This window comes from Myxine glutinosa, chromosome 3 (assembly GCF_964187855.1).
Source record: "Myxine glutinosa chromosome 3, kmMyxGlut1.1, whole genome shotgun sequence".
In the NCBI taxonomy this organism is placed as follows: domain Eukaryota; kingdom Metazoa; phylum Chordata; class Myxini; order Myxiniformes; family Myxinidae; genus Myxine; species Myxine glutinosa.
In genome coordinates this window covers 100,619,675-100,638,216 of record NC_136263.1, presented here as the reverse complement: position 1 = coordinate 100,638,216, position 18,542 = coordinate 100,619,675, and the positions used below count along the sequence as shown (strand labels likewise).

The following is an 18,542-nucleotide window of genomic DNA, read 5'->3' as shown; positions in this document are numbered from 1 at the left end:
GATCTTGGAGATGGTGGCAGGGGTTTTCGACGGTCCACACGGTCTCCACGTTTTTCAAAGTTAAGTCTGTTCACAATTGTATTTTGTCGAAACTGTATTTATCGTTCGGTGTGTGAACTTATAGTGTCCCCCTTGGAAGTTTCTCGGTGTTTATCTTTCATAAATTAATCGTTTGTTTGCCGCGTCGCGAGCAAGGCCTTGCAGCCTCAGGTTTCCCCCGTCAAAGGTTGTTCCTTCCTTCGCTGTTTTGCTAGCTTTTTTGATTTCCCCTTCTCCACCAAGCTTCACCAAACATCTACTATTTGTCTAACGTTATAACCCCCACACCCCCCCCCAAAACAAACAAAAAAACAAACAAAAAAAACTTTTATTTCCCTTTCTCCTCGTGTGCTTTTGCCTCTGCCCACGTGCGCTGTCTCGCCCCGCCCCCATTTTCCCCTTGCCTTCCACCTTTTGCCCTGTTCAAGTGACTCGTGGTCGTCGCTCTAGGCTTCCTCTCCCCATTGGTATTTTTGTGACTATAAGATTGTTCTTCACATTTCTGTTTAAATATGTTTCAACTATCCCCTTCAGTGTTTTATTCAGTGGTTTATTACAACACGCTGTTTTTCTTCTTATTTAAAAGGCTCCTTTCAATTTCCTCTTCAACTCATTCCATTTCAAAAAAATATTCAATCTCTTATGATTCCAAATCACTCCATGCTCTAAATTCTCATTCATTCCATCCCTCCTCCATCGTTCTTAAACGAATCGCTAACTTGAAAATCACAACAAACCCAATTTGTTATATATGTTCATCTTTCATAAATCATCCACTTTCTAAACTCCCCCCTTGCCCCTCCCCTTCAAATCTCCCCCCCAACCATCCCTCCCAAATTCTCCCTCCTCCCACCTCCTTCTCAAAGCTGCCTCCTCCCCACTTCCTCTCCCTCCTATGTCATACCTCCACCTCCCCCAACCTTCTACTTTCCTCTGCCCCCCCTCAAACAAACTCTCACTGTGCCTCATTCCATCACCATCAAACCTTTCGTCCTCCTCATCCTTCCCTTTCTTGTAACTCTTCTGTAATCTCTGACACACTATCAACTGCTCTTCCTACATCCCCCTCTCACCCTTCATCTGACCCTACCCCTCCCCTCCCCTGTCCTGCACCCGATGCTCCCCCTCTCTCCTCACTAACGGTATGGACCTCAAACATCCGGGGCCTTCGCTCAAACCTGATTGATCTCTCCATTCAGGTTGCTTCTGAAAATCCAGACTTGATCTGCTTAACAGAAACTTTCCTCCTTCAAGATGTCTCTGGATCCTTAATATCTCTTCCTGGTTACTCCCTCCTCTGGTACGATAGACCTGATCCTCGTCCTGGTGGTGGGGTGGCTATCTTTATCAAAAACTCTCTTCCTCACTCTCCCTGCACTGCCCTCTCTCCACCCCACCCACAGGAGTACCTCTGGCTACGGCTTCCTCTCCGCTCCCACATTTTGTTCATATGTGTTCTGTACCGTCCTACAAACAGTGATGACTCCATTTACATTTCTCTGTCGGACAACATGGACCAACTTCTATCAACTCATCCAAACTCTCTCTTCCTCATATGTGGCGACTTCAACTGTCATCATGCCAGCTGGCTGGGTGTGGGTTCATCTCTCACCAGCCATGGCACCTCAGCAAAGGACTTCTGCGACTCATTGGGACTGACACAATCTGTCAATTTCCCGACCCGGATCTCAGTCAATGGAGTATCTTCTCTTCTGGACTTGGTTATGACTAACTTCCCTGCAAATGTCTGCTGCTCTTCTTCTGCTCCAATCGGTTCTTCTGATCATGTGCTTGTTAAAGTGGACATCTCACTGGCCATTCTCCGAGAGCCTCCTCAGCGCCGACGAGTCTGGCATTTCACTCAGGCCGACTGGCACGGTCTGCAAGCAGCCATCAATCAACTGGACTGGTCTCCCATCTCTAATGCCTCTGACATCAATTCTTCCTGGGAATTCTTCCAAAGCAAACTGCTCTCTCTCATGCACAGATTTATCCCATCTCGTCTTCAGTTGTCTTACCCTTCCTCCCGTCCATGGTACACTGAATCTTGTGGTGAGGCAGTTGCCCTGAAACAACTTGCCTTTGCGTCTTGGAAGGCAAATCCAACTGAAGGCAATCTCAGTTCCTTCCACCAAGCTCGAAACAAGTGTGTTTCTACCCTCAGGAGTGCCAGGAATCACTATCTCTCCACACTCAAGATTGAACTCTCAAACCTGTCTCCTTCCTCAAAATCCTGGTGGCATCTGGTCAAATCCGTTTCTGGTGTTTGTTCCCCCTCCATTCCCTCCCTTACCTCAAATGGCTACACAGTTGACACCGCACGTGACAAAGCCGAATGCCTCAACTCTGTGTTTGCCTCAAAATCTTGTGTCCCAAACCCATCTCTCTCTGTTCCCACCTTTCCCAGTCGAACCCAACTGCTCCTGGACTCTGTGTCCTCCTCTCCTGTCAAGGTGGAGAAGTTTATATCAAACCTCGACTCTGATTCTGCAACTGGACCAGATGGCATCAGCCCTCGGGTCCTAAAATCCTGCTCTGCCGCTCAATCTCACCCTCTCTCTGTTCTTTTCACCCTCTCTTTTGCTCAAGGTGATCTGCCAGCATCCTGGAAATCAGCAAACATTACCGCTTTACACAAAAAGGTGCAAAAACAGATCCTTGCAACAACAGACCAATCAGCCTGCTCCCAATTATCAGCAAAGTGATGGAATCCATCATTGCCTCAGATATCAAATCCTTCTTCTTCTCCAATGGCTTGATCTCTGATCATCAATTTGGATTCAGACCAGGTCATTCTACTCTGGACATGTTGCGTCTGCTGTCTCAACAATGGATGGAGGTCCTCAATGCCAAACAGGAAATCAGAGCTGTCTCACTTGACATATCACGTGCCTTCGATACGGTCTGGCACCCAGCTCTGCTCACCAAACTCACCTCCTATGGTATTCAGGGAAATCTCCACTCATGGCTTGCGGGTTTCCTCTCTGGTCGTAGGCAACGTGTGGCCCAGAATGGATTTCTCTCATCTCCCCTTCCTGTTCTGGCTGGAGTTCCCCAAGGTAGTGTTCTGGGCCCTGTGCTATTTCTGGTCTTCATCAATGACCTCTCCGACTCTCTGGAAAATCCTCTCTATCTCTTTGCTGATGACTCCACTATCTGCCGCTCCATTCCTCATCCCTCAGATCGGCAGTCTGCAGCCTCCTCACTCTCTGCAGACCTGGACAAAATCACAGACTGGTCAAACAAGTGGAACATGTCTTTCAATCCTGACAAATCTCACACTCTTACAATGTCTCTCCGAAAGGACCGACTGGACAACCCTCCCATCTACTTTCTCAACAATCCTCTCCAAGAAGTTCTGTCGCTCAAGCTTTTGGGTCTCACTATCTGCCATGATCTTTCTTGGGAAAACCACATTTCCAAGCTGGCCTCCAAAGCCAGTCGCCGACTGGGCATCCTCCGTCGTGCGAAGTCCTTCCTTGGCACACCTGAGCTCCTCACCACATACAAGGCTTTCATCCGCAGCTCAATGGAATACTGTTCCCCCCTCTGGGCTGGTGCTCCTGCCTCACACCTTGCTCGGCTTCACGCTGTTGAGGCCAAAGCTTTCAGAATCATTGGAATCTCCTGCGATGTAGTCAACTCCGAGGGCCTTTCACTCACTCACCGCAGGCAGGTTGGTGGTCTTTCTGTCTTCTACCGACTCCTCTCCGGCCTTGCTCCCCCAGCTCTCTCTGTGCTCTGTCCCCCCAATATTCCTTCAGGTCGCACAAGATCTGCCTGCAACCCTCTTATGGTTAAACTGCCAAAGTCTATTCTCTCTGCTCACCTTCACTCTTTCATTCCCCTTTTCTCCCGCCTCTGGAACAAACTCCCCCACTCCCTTCAATCCCACTCCTCCCTCCAGGTCTTTAAAACAGCTGTTCACCACCATCTCTTATCTTCCCCCATCGAAAACCTTGATCTTTTCTACCCCCGGTAATTCACCCCAGAGTCCTTGCAGTGTTCATATGTTTTATTCCTCTCCCACCTTCCCCCCAAGTCCTCCCGATGTCCCTGCTCTCAAATGTTGTGTTTGTGTCCTTCCCCCTCTCTCCCCATCTTGCCTGCCGCTCCCCTTGTTTTTTGTGTTTTGTGTGTCGGTTTGTCTTTTTGTGTGATTAATGTTAGCTCTTTCACGAGCCTCGATCTTGTATACAAAAAAACAAAAAAACAAAAAAAAAAACAGCAGGACCAACTGTTTTAAAAGGCCCCTACGAAAAACGCCACGTTAGCGGCAGGAAGGGTCATGCTATTAACGCTTGTGGGGTATATAGATTGTCATTCTGCTGTAAAAAAAAATCTTCTGTGAACGGTAGATTGTGATACTTTCACCCCTGTTCTCTGGAGGTTGTTGGTGATGTCACTAACAGTTGTTTTTGGGGTTTCTTCACAGCTCTGATGATTTTTCTGTCATCAACTGCATTTGTTTTTCTTGGCCGACCTGGCTGTTATCTATTGCTAAGTACACTCATGGTTTCTTTCATTTTCAAGATATACCAAATTGTTGTATTTGCTATGCCCAATTTTTGTGCTGGGGCTCTAATTAAATTATTCTGTTCTTTCAGCTTCAAAATCGCTTGCTTTTCTTTCATAGACAGTTCTCTGTTCTTCATGTTTGTTTATGCCGACTGACTCTAAAGGCAGACTCCCAAGGCAAAAGCAAAGACTAAACCATGACTATGTATTGATAGCTATTTTATGTGTGAATGATCAATGCAACAAGAAAGTGTAACAAGAAACACCTGTCGGTCATTTGTTCCCATACTTATGCTTATCAAAAATAGGGGGACTGAACATACAGTACTATTGTTCTACAATGGTAAACCATACATGCATATAAATACCAATAAATATAATTTGACTTTCTGTACTCTTGTCTCATATTCACATTTTAATCTCAAATCCAAATTTCTTGAGTATATAGCAATAATAACACATTTGACTTCACTGTTCCAATACTTATGGAGGGCACTGTTAGAAAGTGAGAAAGCAAGTCTAGTCAATAAATATTTTGAAAATGCATAAAGACAAAAGCTAGAAAGATTAAATATATTTCAGAAGCACTGCAGCCAAATGTTATTCTTTTGCCCAGAAGAAATAACAAAAACACACAAAGCATTGATTTATATTATGAGATGTGCGAGTGCCATTTTGAGTATTGCATTGTGGGTGTTGGACTTTTGGTAGTTCTAAATTGTCATTGTGGCTGCTCAGTTACGTGGCAAGACAATGTAAAATTACAGTCCGCACATTTTCCAGTGATAATTTGCAATTGGTAATAGTGGCTTCAAATTATTGGTCTCCTTGAATGCCATTTTAAGCCCTCGCCATATTGAGAGAACCACCAGTGCCATATACTTTGGGGCATGCATTTATATAAAGATTGGTCATATCCCCAATTTGATATATCCTATTGGACTCGAACATAACCCCAATTAAATGCTCAGAACTTCGACTTTTGTCTTGAAGCTAGACTCAACCTGGACATCTTCCTCATTGTGCCACTGTCTCTGGCTATGCAGATTTTGTAACAAGTACCTGAAAATACATACAGACCAATCTTATTAAAATGAGAATAACAACGCTGCTGTCATTTTGAGACGTGTATATTTGCGCAATATTGTCATACTTAAGGCATTTTCCCTTTATACATTCTCATCGTTGTCCTGCCGATCATTAGTCTTTGTAGAAAAGGTGCCAAAATTGTTTTAAAGAAGTTTGTTTTACAAATGTTTTTTTTTTTCATGCTTTGCCGTCAAGAGTATGGAGTTCAAAGGTTCTTCGAAAAATTCATATAAATGTAGCAGTTCTTTTCAGCCAAAGGATCTAATTGTTATTATTATATACAACGTGTACATTTTTGGAGCACATATGAGATGTTGTGTAGCAAAAACCATGACCGAATATTTCCTATGCCGATTCCAAGTTACAAAAACCGTTTCATTGAAGTTTGCTCACGTGGTCATGAGCAAACTGGTATTTCTGTTTCATTTTAAGTCTGGAATGTATTATTCGCCGGGACGCTCTTTGGCATCTCAGAATGCTGCTTTTGCAAATAACTTATTAGAATCGTGAGCATGTTGTTCATGGGTAGATTGTACTTGTGGTGTTCTATTGTGTATATAGTCGGTCACTATGTCGTTTTTTTATTTCCCTTTTTATAAATACTTGTCTCAAGGAAGTGCTTACTTCAGAGGATGACAACAACAACAACAACAACAACAACAACACCAACAAGGTAGAGGAAAAAACAGACAGACAACAGACAATCAAAAAGGATTTGATAACTTGATAAGGATAAAATAAAGACAACAAGGAAATTAAAAACAATAAGTTTAGAAAAGATGTTTGGGAAATGCGAAGGGAATGGGGAAATGAAAAGTCAACAAGAATACAGCACCTTCGGCGTGGGGATTGTGGATGAAAAGGGATTGCTAGTGGGTCGTCATCTTAACGGAATGCAGGGATGAACATAATTGGAGGTAGTGCCACAGTCGAGAATGACAAGAGGATTACAGGTGAGCAGTAAGCTTAGATTTGGGAAGAAGTTTTAGATTTAGCGTGGGTTTCTGAAGAAGTGTGTGCACCAGGAGTGACTGTGTGAGGACGAGCATGGATTGAGAATGTGGAGAGAGAGACCACTTGCCAGGCAGTAGTGGCCATTAACCTGACTATGGGCAGAGATCATCAGTCCTTACATCTCAGTCTCCAAGTTTCTTCAGGGCTGTTGATTCTACAATTACCATGGCCCATGTGCCTGGACCAAGATTACATTAGTCCTTGAAGACATTAGTCTAGTCTGTGGCTACATCCTAGGCAGGATGATGTTAAACTTTCACTTCACACATTTTTAATATGTATGCATGGATGCAGACTAGGGGGGTACAGACTAACTGGTCTCAGCATAAAAAGTTGTTTTAAACATAAAACATGTGGTCCATTCCATCTCCAGGTTTTTATCTGCACTCTCGGACTTCTATAATTTTGAGTACACAATATGTAGTTGTTGCATCTCGAAAATCATCCAAAATATGGGATAATATGGGGTCAATTGTATAGAAATACAAAAAGTAATTAATTGTAGGATAGCATATTTGCAAAACTGAAGCGCAATAGTGCAAGACACGACTAAGTTTTTATTTTTATTTTTCAATCGATAAATGGATATAATTAGTAAGGAAATAATATTTTTTTTGTCTATACACTCTCCGCCATAAAAAACCGAACATGTGATTGTTGTTGCGATTTATTTACGTGACATCATGGGACACAGATGAGGAACAAACCTCTTACAGAGATAAATGCTGAAAAATTGCAGGTCCATTTCATTGTGGCCTAATCACCTAATGCTGCGTTGTGGTGAATGTTTGTTTGCACTTATGGATCAAATCAAATGTGGAAGTAACAATCTCAATACCGGGTATGTCCACTTTCGGCAGCAATCATTGCCTCGCACCGTCGTCGCATTGACTACATGGGCACTTGAATCCGAGCTTGGGCAATGGCATTCCATACCCAAATTAGCTCCTGTTCCAGCTCATCGAGGGTCTGTGTCTGTCTTGGCAACATCAAACACTTATGATTAATGATGTCCCAGAGATTTTCAATTGGATTTAAATCTGGCAAGGTGGCAGGCCAGGGTGTCATGACATTAATGTTGGCATTGACAACAACGTTCCTTTATCGAATGGCCCTGTGAGCAGGAGCATTATCATGGATAAAGTTGATTCCTGGATGATGTTGAAGGGTAGACAGCACATTTTGCTCTAAGATGTCATAAATGTATGTCAGATTACTATGGACACGGATCAAGTTGGCATGAAAGGTTTCAATAAGACCACCCCGCATCATGACACATATGTCCCAGAACTGCGGCTTCCTGGACACAGACTCGGGCATATCGCTCATTGAGTCTTCTGTAGACCCGTGCATTGTCATTATGCCTTTCAGGAAAAACCTGGAATCGATCAAATATCGCTGCTCACCTCCACTCATTTGGTCCACTGTTTTCTCACCTGTTCTGGGAAGGCTTTCCACTAGATGTTGGAACCTTGCTGTGGGGATTTGCTTCCATGAATCCACAAGAGCATTAGTGAGGTCGGGCACTGATGTTGGGCGATTTGGCCTGGCTCGCAGTCGGCGTTCCAATTCATCCGAAAGATATTCGATGGGGTTGAGGACAGGGCTCTGTGCAGGCCAGTCAAGTTCTTCCACACCTATCTCGACAAACCATTTCTGCATGGACTTCGCTTTGTGCACGGGTGCATTGTCATGCTGAAACAGGAAAGGACCTTCCCCAAACTGTTGCCACAAAGTTGGAAGCACACAATCGTCTAGAATATCATTGTATGCTGTAGCGTTAAAATTTCCCTTCACTGGAACTAAAGGGCCTAGCCCGAACCATGAAAAACAGCCCCAAACCATCATTCTTCCTCCACCAAACTTTACAGTTGGCCCTATGCATTCGGGCAGGTAGCGTTCTCCTGGCATCCACCAAACCCGAACTCCCGACGAACAGTTGTTGTGCTGACATTGCTTCCAGAGGCAGTTTGGCACTCGGTAGTGAGTGTTGCAGCATGTACGATTTTTACGCGCTATGTGCTTCAGCACTCGGTGGTCCCATTCTGTCAGCTTGTGTGGCCTACCACTTCGTGGCTGAGCTGTTGTTGCTCCTCGACATTTCCAGTTCACAATAACAGCACTTACAGTTGACCGGGGCAGCTCTGAAAAGAACCATCTTTAGAGGCCATTTTTCCCCACAGAGCAGGGGTTGGCCTTTTTCGGGCACCTTTGATCCCCTTTTTTTTGAAGCAATGTTTTATGGCCGGATGCCCTTCCTGCCGCCAACCCTGTTAGTCGCCTCTTACGACACACAGGGAATTACCAGTGAACTGGTCCTCAATTTGCCGACATCGGAAGGATTACAGGCTGAGTCACCGGGCAGCTCTGGCAAGGCAGAAATTTGACGAACTGACTTGTTGGAAAGGTGGCATCCTAGGGTGCCACATTGAAAGTCACTGAGCTCATCAGTACGGCCCATTCAACTGCCAATGTTTGTCTATGGAGATTGCATGGCTGTGTGCTTGATTATATATACTTGTGAGCAATGGGTGTGGCTGAAACAGCCGAATCAACGAATTAGAAGGGGAGTCCACATCCTTTTGGTCATGTAGTGTATCTGGGAAAATTCCCTGAAGTGAGGGCGTGGATCTGAGAAAGAAGGAGAAAGGGTTGAATGAGTATAGTGGAAACTCGAATATTGGCTGGAGAGGTAGAAAAAAAAGAAGATAACAGGTTAGGGGAGAGACATGTGAGATAAAGAGAAAAAGGAGATAAAGCGTCTCGGGGCGAGACGACACACACATGGTCATGGGCAGAAGAGGGGACCGTGAGAAGAGAAATAAATTATTATTTTATTTTTATTTTTTGTGTTTATGACTTTAGACAAAAGGTAAGATGTTCGGGGAAGGCAGGAGGTGAAAAGAAAATCAAAGATAAAAGCAATACAGCGAAAGAAAGAACTTAAGTTTACAAAATACAGATGGGGCGAGGGAAGCCTCGAGGGACAGGCCCCGCATGCTGTGCGAACAAAAAACGAATAATTACACACAAGTTTGCACGAATTACAAACCAAGAACAAGAAAAAGAGCAATCAGGGATTGCAAACCCTCGCCAAGATGTGTTTTCAGTGTTTTTTTATGGCTTTTGTGTTCAAACAAATATGGTGGCCGAACCACGTGACTGATGACGTCATCATTCTTTTTTTTTTCGAAAATAATTTATTCCTAGATTATGCTCAATAAATTTCATCTTGATCGGATGAAGTTTTGTACTTGTCGAATTATGACGTCATAATGGAGGCACCTATGACATCATCATTAACATATTTTATTCCCCATGGAGAACTCTTTACAATGAGGCATGTCTCAATTTTTTCTATTCAGCATTTTCCGAGATATAGAGGTTTTTTTTTTTTTTTGTTTTTTTGTATACAAGATCGAGGCTCGTGAAAGAGCTAACATTAATCACACAAAAAGACAAACCGACACACAAAACAAAAAACAAGGGGAGCGGCAGACAAGATGGGGAGAGAGGGGGAAGGACACAAAAGAGAGGGGGAAGAGGGGGAAGGACACAAACACAACATTTGAGAGCAGGGACATCGGGAGGACTTGGGGGGAGGTGGGAGAGGAATAAAACATATGAACACTGCAAGGACTCTGGGGTGAATTACCGGGGGTAGAAAAGATCAAGGTTTTCGATGGGGGAAGATAAGAGATGGTGGTGAACAGCTGTTTTAAAGACCTGGAGGGAGGAGTGGGATTGAAGGGAGTGGGGGAGTTTGTTCCAGAGGCGGGAGAAAAGGGGAATGAAAGAGTGAAGGTGAGCAGAGAGCCTAGACTTTGGCAGTTTAACCATAAGAGGGTTGCAGGCAGATCTTGTGCGACCTGAAGGAATATTGGGGGGACAGAGCACAGAGAGAGCTGGGGGAGCAAGGCCGGAGAGGAGTCGGTAGAAGACAGAAAGACCACCAACCTGCCTGCGGTGAGTGAGTGAAAGGCCCTCGGTGTTGACTACATCGCAGGAGATTCCAATGATTCTGAAAGCTTTGGCCTCAACAGCGTGAAGCCGAGCAAGGTGTGAGGCAGGAGCACCAGCCCAGAGGGGGGAACAGTATTCCATTGAGCTGCGGATGAAAGCCTTGTATGTGGTGAGGAGCTCAGGTGTGCCAAGGAAGGACTTCGCACGACGGAGGATGCCCAGTCGGCGACTGGCTTTGGAGGCCAGCTTGGAAATGTGGTTTTCCCAAGAAAGATCATGGCAGATAGTGAGACCCAAAAGCTTGAGCGACAGAACTTCTTGGAGAGGATTGTTGAGAAAGTAGATGGGAGGGTTGTCCAGTCGGTCCTTTCGGAGAGACATTGTAAGAGTGTGAGATTTGTCAGGATTGAAAGACATGTTCCACTTGTTTGACCAGTCTGTGATTTTGTCCAGGTCTGCAGAGAGTGAGGAGGCTGCAGACTGCCGATCTGAGGGATGAGGAATGGAGCGACAGAGAGTAGAGTCGTCAGCAAAGAGATAGAGAGGATTTTCAAGAGAGTCAGAGAGATCATTGATGAAGACCAGAAAAAGCACAGGGCCCAGAACACTACCTTGGGGAACTCCAGTCTGAACAGGAAGAGGAGATGAGAGAAACCCATTCAGGGCCACACGTTGACTACGACCAGAGAGGAAGTCTGCCAGCCATGCGTGGAGATTTCCATGGATACCAAAGGAGGAGAGTTTGGTGAGCAGAGCAGGGTGCCAGACCGTATCGAAGGCACGTGAAATGTCAAGGGAGACAGCTCTAATTTCCTGTTTGGCGTTGAGGACCTCCATCCATTGTTGAGAAAGCAGAAGCAGCATGTCCAGAGTAGAGTGACCAGGTCTGAAACCAAATTGATGATCAGAGATCAAGCCATTGGAGAAGAGGAAAGATTTAATATCTAAAGCAATGATGGATTCCATGACTTTGCTGATAATTGGGAGAAGGCTGATTGGTCTGTAGTTGCTGGGATCTGTTTTTGCACCTTTTTTGTGCAAACCGGTGATGTTGGCTGATTTCCAAGCAGATGGCAGATGACCTTGAGCAAAAGAGAGGGTGAAGAGAACAGAAAGAGGGAGTGAAAGAGCAGAAGAACATGATTTTAGGACCCGTGGGCTGATGCCGTCAGGACCAGTTGCAGAATCAGAGTCGAGGGTTGACAGAAACTTTTCCACCTTGTCAGGAGGAAAGGACACAGAGTCCAGGAGCAGCTGGGTACGACTGGGTACGGTGGGTACAGAGAGGGATGGGTTTGGGACACAAGATTTAGAGGCAAACACAGAGTTGAGGCATTCAACTTTTTCACGTGCGGAGTCAGCCGTTAAGCCGTTTGAGGTGAGGGAGGGGATGGAGGGGGAACAAACACCAGAAACAGATTTGACCAGACGCCACCAGGATTTGGAAGAGGGAGACAGATAAGAGAGTTCGGTCTTGAGAATGGTGAGATATTGTTTCCTGGCTCTCCTGAGGGTGGACACACACTTGTTTCGGGCTTTGTGAAAGTAAATGAGATTTCCTTCCGTTGGATTTGCTTTCCAGGAGATGAAAGCAAGTTGTTTCAGGGCAACAGCCTCACCACAAGATTCCGTGTACCATGGACGGGAGGAAGGGTATGACAACTGAAGACGAGATGGTATAAATCTGTGCATGAGAGAGAGCAATTTACTTTGAAAGAATTCCCACGATGAGTTGATGTCAGAGGCGGTAGAGATGGGAGACCAGTCCAGATGATTGATGGCTGCTTGAAGACCGTGCCAGTTGGCCTGAGTGAAATGCCAGACTCGTCGACGCTGAGGAGGCTCTCTGAGAATGGTCAGAGAGATGTCCACTTTGACAAGCACATGATCAGATGAGCCGATTGGAGCAGAAGAAGAGCAGCAGACATTTTCAGGGAAGTTTGTCATAACCAAATCCAGAAGAGAAGATGCTCCGTTGACTGAGATCCGGGTCGGGAAATTGACAGATTGTGTCAGTCCCAGTGAGTCGCAGAAGTCCTTTGCTGAAGAGCCATGGCTGGTGAGAGAGGTACCCACCCCCCAGCCAACTGGCATGGTGACAATTGAAATCACCACATATGAGGAAGAGAGAGTTGGGATGGGTAGATAGAAGTTGGTCCATATTATCAGACAGTGAGATGTAGATGGAGTCATCGCTGTTTGGTGGACGGTACAACACACATATGAACAAAAGGTGGGAGCGAAGGGGAAGCCATAGCCAAAGGTATTCCTGGGGGTGAGGTGGAGAGAGGGCAGTGGAGGGCGAGTGAGGAAGAGTTTTTTTATAAAGATAGCAACCCCACCTCCAAGACGAGGCTCAGGTCTATCATACCGGAGGAGGGAGTAACCTGGGAGAGATACCAAGGCATCAGAGACATCATGAAGGAGGAAAGTTTCTGTTAAGCAGATCACATCTGGTTTGTCAGAAGCAACCTGTATGGAGAGGTCAGTCAAGTTTGAGCGAAGGCCCCGGATGTTTGAGGTCCATACCGTTAATGAAGAGGAAGGGGGAGCATCGGGTCCAGAACAGGGGGGGAGGGGTAGAGTAAGATGTGGAAGAGGAGGAAGAGGAGGAAGAGGTAGGGAGAGCTGTTGAAGGTGTGTCAGAGATTTCAGAATAGCTTGGAGAAAGGGAAGAATGGGGCGGACAAAAGGTTTGATGGAGATTGGGTGAGGCACAGTGAGGTGTTATTTGAGGAGGGGGAAGAGCAAGGCAGAAGGTTTGGGGAGATGAAGGTGAAAGTTGGAAGGGGGAAGAAGCAGGGAGGATGCTTTGAGGAGGAGGGGTGAGAGGGGAGTCTAGGAGGGGAGGAGCGAGGGAGAGTCTCGGAGGGGAGGGGTGTGGGGGGAGTTTAGGAGGGAGGGGAGGGAAGGGGCAAGGGGGGAGATTTGAAAGGGATGGGTGATGGGGAGGATTTGGAGGGGAGGGGTGAGATTGGATTTTGAAAAGTGTACGATTCATGGGAAACGAACATTTTTTGCAAAATGAGTTTGAGACCTTCGAGTCAAAAATACGTTTGAGGACACTGGAGGAGGGGTGGAGTTCTGGATAGTTTAGGGAATGTAGAAAGGAGGAACTGTAAGAGATGGTATTATATATATTTTTTGGATTGAATAGATTTGGTGAGCAAGACGAAAGCATCCTTTTGTAGGAAAAGAAGAAAAGGGTGTTATAATATATGAGAGAAAATAGTTGTTCAGGGGAGAGATTATACATTTCTAGCCGCGTGATCGCGAACGAAGAACGAACGAACAAAAAGAACAACAAATAAACGAATAAGACCTGGGAAGGAAATGTTTTTTTTGGGGTTTTTTTTTTTTTTTGTGAGTACAGATATTAAACAAAGAGGTACGGGGTGAACGACTGGTACGAAACAGAGAACGAAAATAATTTCAGCGCATTCGACGAATCGCTGAGAGAAAAAACCACAAGGTCGGAGACGGTACGGTAGTCTAAGCCTACGAGTACTAGGCCGCAGAATACTCGATACCATTAACCGACGATTGTGTATACATGTACGAAAAATTAGCACCGAAAATTTTCCAAAAGATACGCTATAGGTACACACACCGAAAGATAGATACAGTCTCGACAAAAACACGATTGTGATAGATCACTTAGCTTCGAGAGCGTGAGCGCATGGAGCAGCTTCGAAAAGACGTGACCTCGCCGTGATCTCAAGTTTTTGATCCTCGCCGTGATCTCAAGGTGCAAAGTTTTTCGATTTTTCCAAGATGGCGGCCGAACCACGTGACCTATGACGTCATAATTATCATTAAAAAAATTCTACTGGTGGAGTTGCACCTATGGTGAAAATATCCTGCCAATCGGACCAACGGTTGCAGAGAAAATCATATTTATTCTGTGCGGACAAACAGACAAACAGACAAACAAACAGACAAACAAACGGACTCAAATGCAATACCCTTTCCTCTGGCGAGGGTAATAACGAGAAACACACAGTAACACATACACAGTAAAATAACTGGTGGAATTTGACAAAGACACGGTTGAGAAAATACTTAACTTTGATGACGTGGAGAACTCGAAGGATGCTTCCGAGCTGGAGGATCTAATATTAAATAATATAATCAGTGTGGCTTTTGGATGATCCACATGCTGGTGTCTCTGAAAGACTGGTTAAAATTTACTCAGAATGACTCGTGTCACCTCTCAAAACTTAAGGTGCAAGATTTGCTCATGCTAAACGATTATTGCATGAGGCAATTATATTACATGGAATCTTGCAATCAGGTGTTCTGTACATCCCACATGCCAAAAAGGCACTTGGAATGAATGCTGGAACAGTCCTTCAACAATTACATTATGAATTCTACATGTTCGGTTTGTTTTGGTGGAGAGTATATATATATTTGTATATTGAAAAATAAAAAAGTTGGCATTCCACATACTATTGTATAAGCAAGTCGCACACTCTCACACTGTTATCCACAAGTATTGGCAATCAAACTATGAAATCCAGTTCTATGGAGTGCCACTTGGAGAGCTCCAGTCTCTGGAATTATTTGGCCTCACTAACTGCCATAACTTTTCTTAGGAGGATCGTATCACCAAACTGGCATCAAAGACCGTCTGAGTATTCCCCATTCCTGAGCTGCACTGAGCTTGTCATATTATACAACAGGTTTGATGTCGAGCTCCATGGTGTACCTGGCTCTCCACTCTGGGCTTGTGCTCCAGCTTCCCACGTTGCTTCTCTTGAGGCATTTGAAAACAAGGCCTTTCATGCCATTAGAATCTTAAGACATGAGGTGGATTCCCAGGAACTTTCACTCTCCCACTGCAGATAATTTGGTGGGCTCTGTAATTTATACGAGCTTACATCTGGCCTTGTTCCTGCTGCCCTCCCCAAGCCATCCCAGGTCACATTTTTCCAAGCCACCTGCCCAACAAATACCCTTTGGTAGTCTATAAACCTGTTTCCCTTTGTCATTTAGCTTCTTCCTAAACCTTGACCCTTGTAGAAAAAGACTCTTGCCATTAATAATAATCCATCTGGCAAAAGTGAGTGTTTTTGACACTTCGGCCACATCCACTTCATCTGGTTCATTTTCACTCAACACAAACCATGAAAAGCTCATTGTTAGTCTTCCTCACATTAGTGATGAATCAGTTGCCAAGAAGGAGTTGGTTTTTTTCATACTTGCAGTTGGTTTTAAGGGGTTTAAGTACAGAAAAAAAACTTACATTGGTTCAGTCTGCCTGATGCTAAAGGGATGGATCCAAAGGGCCATGCGTTAATCAAACTTTAAGAACTTGGGTTTATCAACCAGGCAGTATCTCAAAGTTTAACGATTATAGCAAAACATCGAAGTTGCATTAGAGAAGTTACTTCAATTGGTGCTGAAATGTCATTTATGTGGTGGTGGGTGGTGGTTGTGGTGGAGGAGGCCTGTACTCTTGACATAGGAGGAGCACTGAAGGAGCACTCACAACAAGCGATGAACGTTTCTGTCAGTAAGAACCAATCCTGCACGGATCATCACTCCATCGTAGGGTGCATACATTTCTGCTGACCAGCTACGGAAACTAAACCCACGCAAGTGCTGGCATCGTAGCAAGGCTTGACCCACTCCATCACCAAGCCACTCATTTCTTTAGTACCGAAATAATTATATCATTACAATAGACCCAACATGCTGTACTCTTGCACTTTTAGTATGTGCATCGCGTCATCTTAATTAGAGGTGGAAAAGAGATCTCTGTGTATAGTATTTGGCAATCGTAAAGTCTTGAGGTTTTAAGTGAACTTTTCAGCAGCTGCAGGATAATGACTCTTTTTTTTGCATCAATTTTTAATTCCATTGTAACAACATATTAAGCATGGTTTTTCTAATACATTTTGCATTTGAGGCTGATCATGTATTACTGCCTTTACAGTTCCACATTGTGTCCGTTTGATGAACAATTGAGAGATTCTCCTTTGAATTACAGCCAGCTAGCTGCCCATCACCTGGAAACATTTTCCCTAAGATATTAACTTAACAGATGCAATACAAAATGCTGCTTGGACAACACTTATCCATTCCAATGTTATATTTGATCTTTAAGCAACTATAATGTTTCGGTCTTTAAAAATATAAACATAAATTAAGCTTTGTTTTTAGTCTGAAGGTTCACATTTTGCTGATGTGATGAATGGCTCATGCCTATTTATGAGCTTTTTATTAGTCCCCGAACCGGTTTTACCGGAGGGGGTGTTCTTACTTTTTTTTTTTACCGTTCTACACTCCCTGCAGCCTATAGGTTTGCTCTCTATCCGTCTGTCTGTCCGTCTGTCCATCCCACCTGTGGTTTTCATGACTTTTTTCCCCCATACCCTCCAGCATATTCAACTGAAACTTGGTTCATGGCTTTATTATGATAAATTACAGAAACTACAACTTGTTCTGTAGCTTTGCATACCCAAAACATTTTGTCCTACTGCAAATGACTCGCAAATTGCCGAGTGCTTGGAACAAGAACATTCATTGGAACCGGTAGGGGACATGTATTGCAAAGCAATTCTCCCTCTTGTTTTATTGCAAATCTTGCCTCCTTTGATTGAAACCTTTTTTCCACTCTGTTGATGTGTGCCCCTTGTATGCATCTCCTTTGTGAGTTGAACATCACACCGAGTTTAAATTTTACCACCTTTGTGAGCTCTTTTATGAGCACACGCACATCTGCATATGTGCATAATTCCACCACCCTCTTTTTCGCCGTGTAACGTCGATGATATATTGAACATTTGCTTTATCCACAGGGAGAGGACGAGGGACCGTGGCACCTGGTCGAACTTGATCCAGTGAATGAGCCGCAGGATGTAGCGGGCAGCAATGGACCACAAGGACGTGGTGAGCCCATCCGGAGGAAGGTGGTTTCCAAGCTGGCTGAGCTTAAGCGTCGCCACTATCCTCCTAGCTCCCTTGGTGAGTGTCTTCAGCGAATAGAACTCCCAAGTGACTCTTTCTGCTTTGGTGAGCACTCACCATCTGCCTATTTTATGCACAAAAACGTGATAATTTTGTTCCATGAATGCCTCTTCCCACCTTTTCTCAAACTTGTATCTCCTTCCAATTTCCTCTTCTTTCCACAACTCCTTTAACCCCCTTACTTTTTCACTCCACAAAATGCATATGTAATATTTAGATGCCCTTTATATTTATTTCTTCTGCTCCACCCTTGTTCCATTTCTCTTTTTTCGATTTAAAAAAACAACCAAAAAACACAGATCTGCGAGAATTAAATTTCTCTACAGTTGAGCCAACAATGGAAGGGAAAAATACTCTAGTCAAGCTGCACTAAATCCTGTTGCAGTAGGCCAAGGTTTTGGCCTTGTTCAGTACTATTTGTCTATGCAGACCTCTGCAACACTAAGCTATGCCCTCCCACCACCATCCCCCCCTCCCCTCACCATCCCCTTCTCCCCCTTACCCTCACGCTACCCCCCCCCCCCCCACCCCCCTTACCAGAGCTGTAATGTTTTTGTTGGCTTTGTTCCCTCTGTCTGCTTTCTGTTTTCTCTCTCCACCCTTGGGACTGTCAAAGTAAATTCAGTTTTAGGCACACATGGGTCAGATGTTCATACTTGAGTTGACTCAGAACAAGAGCTTGCTTTAAAACCTGCAGTTTAGATGTGGCACAGAGTTCTCACTATGTATCATAATGAAAATTTTGATATTTGTAACTACACATTGCATTGGACCAAAGTTGTGGAATGTGGTGCAATTTAACATGTTGAGGCGTATTGAAAAGTCAAATATGATCAATACATTTGTGTACATAGTTTTATAGGTACATTACATATCATTATATTGGTTAAAAAATAATCCGATGTGGGCATCCCTTGAATTGGTGAAGAAAATACTTATGTAAC

General features: G+C 44.4%; 1 protein-coding gene across 4 annotated transcripts in view; it reads left to right on the top strand.

The window, feature by feature from the left end:
• Positions 1-18,542, top strand: part of ZFYVE27 (zinc finger FYVE-type containing 27) — a 168,188-nt gene that overhangs the window by 66,617 nt on the left and 83,029 nt on the right. For all 4 annotated transcript variants that reach the window (XM_078774332.1, XM_068110348.2, XM_068110349.2 and 1 more), the window contains one exon: positions 17,430-17,595. In XM_078774332.1, coding sequence (XP_078630458.1) covers positions 17,430-17,595 — 166 coding nt within the window. The remainder of the gene's footprint in view (positions 1-17,429; positions 17,596-18,542) is intronic.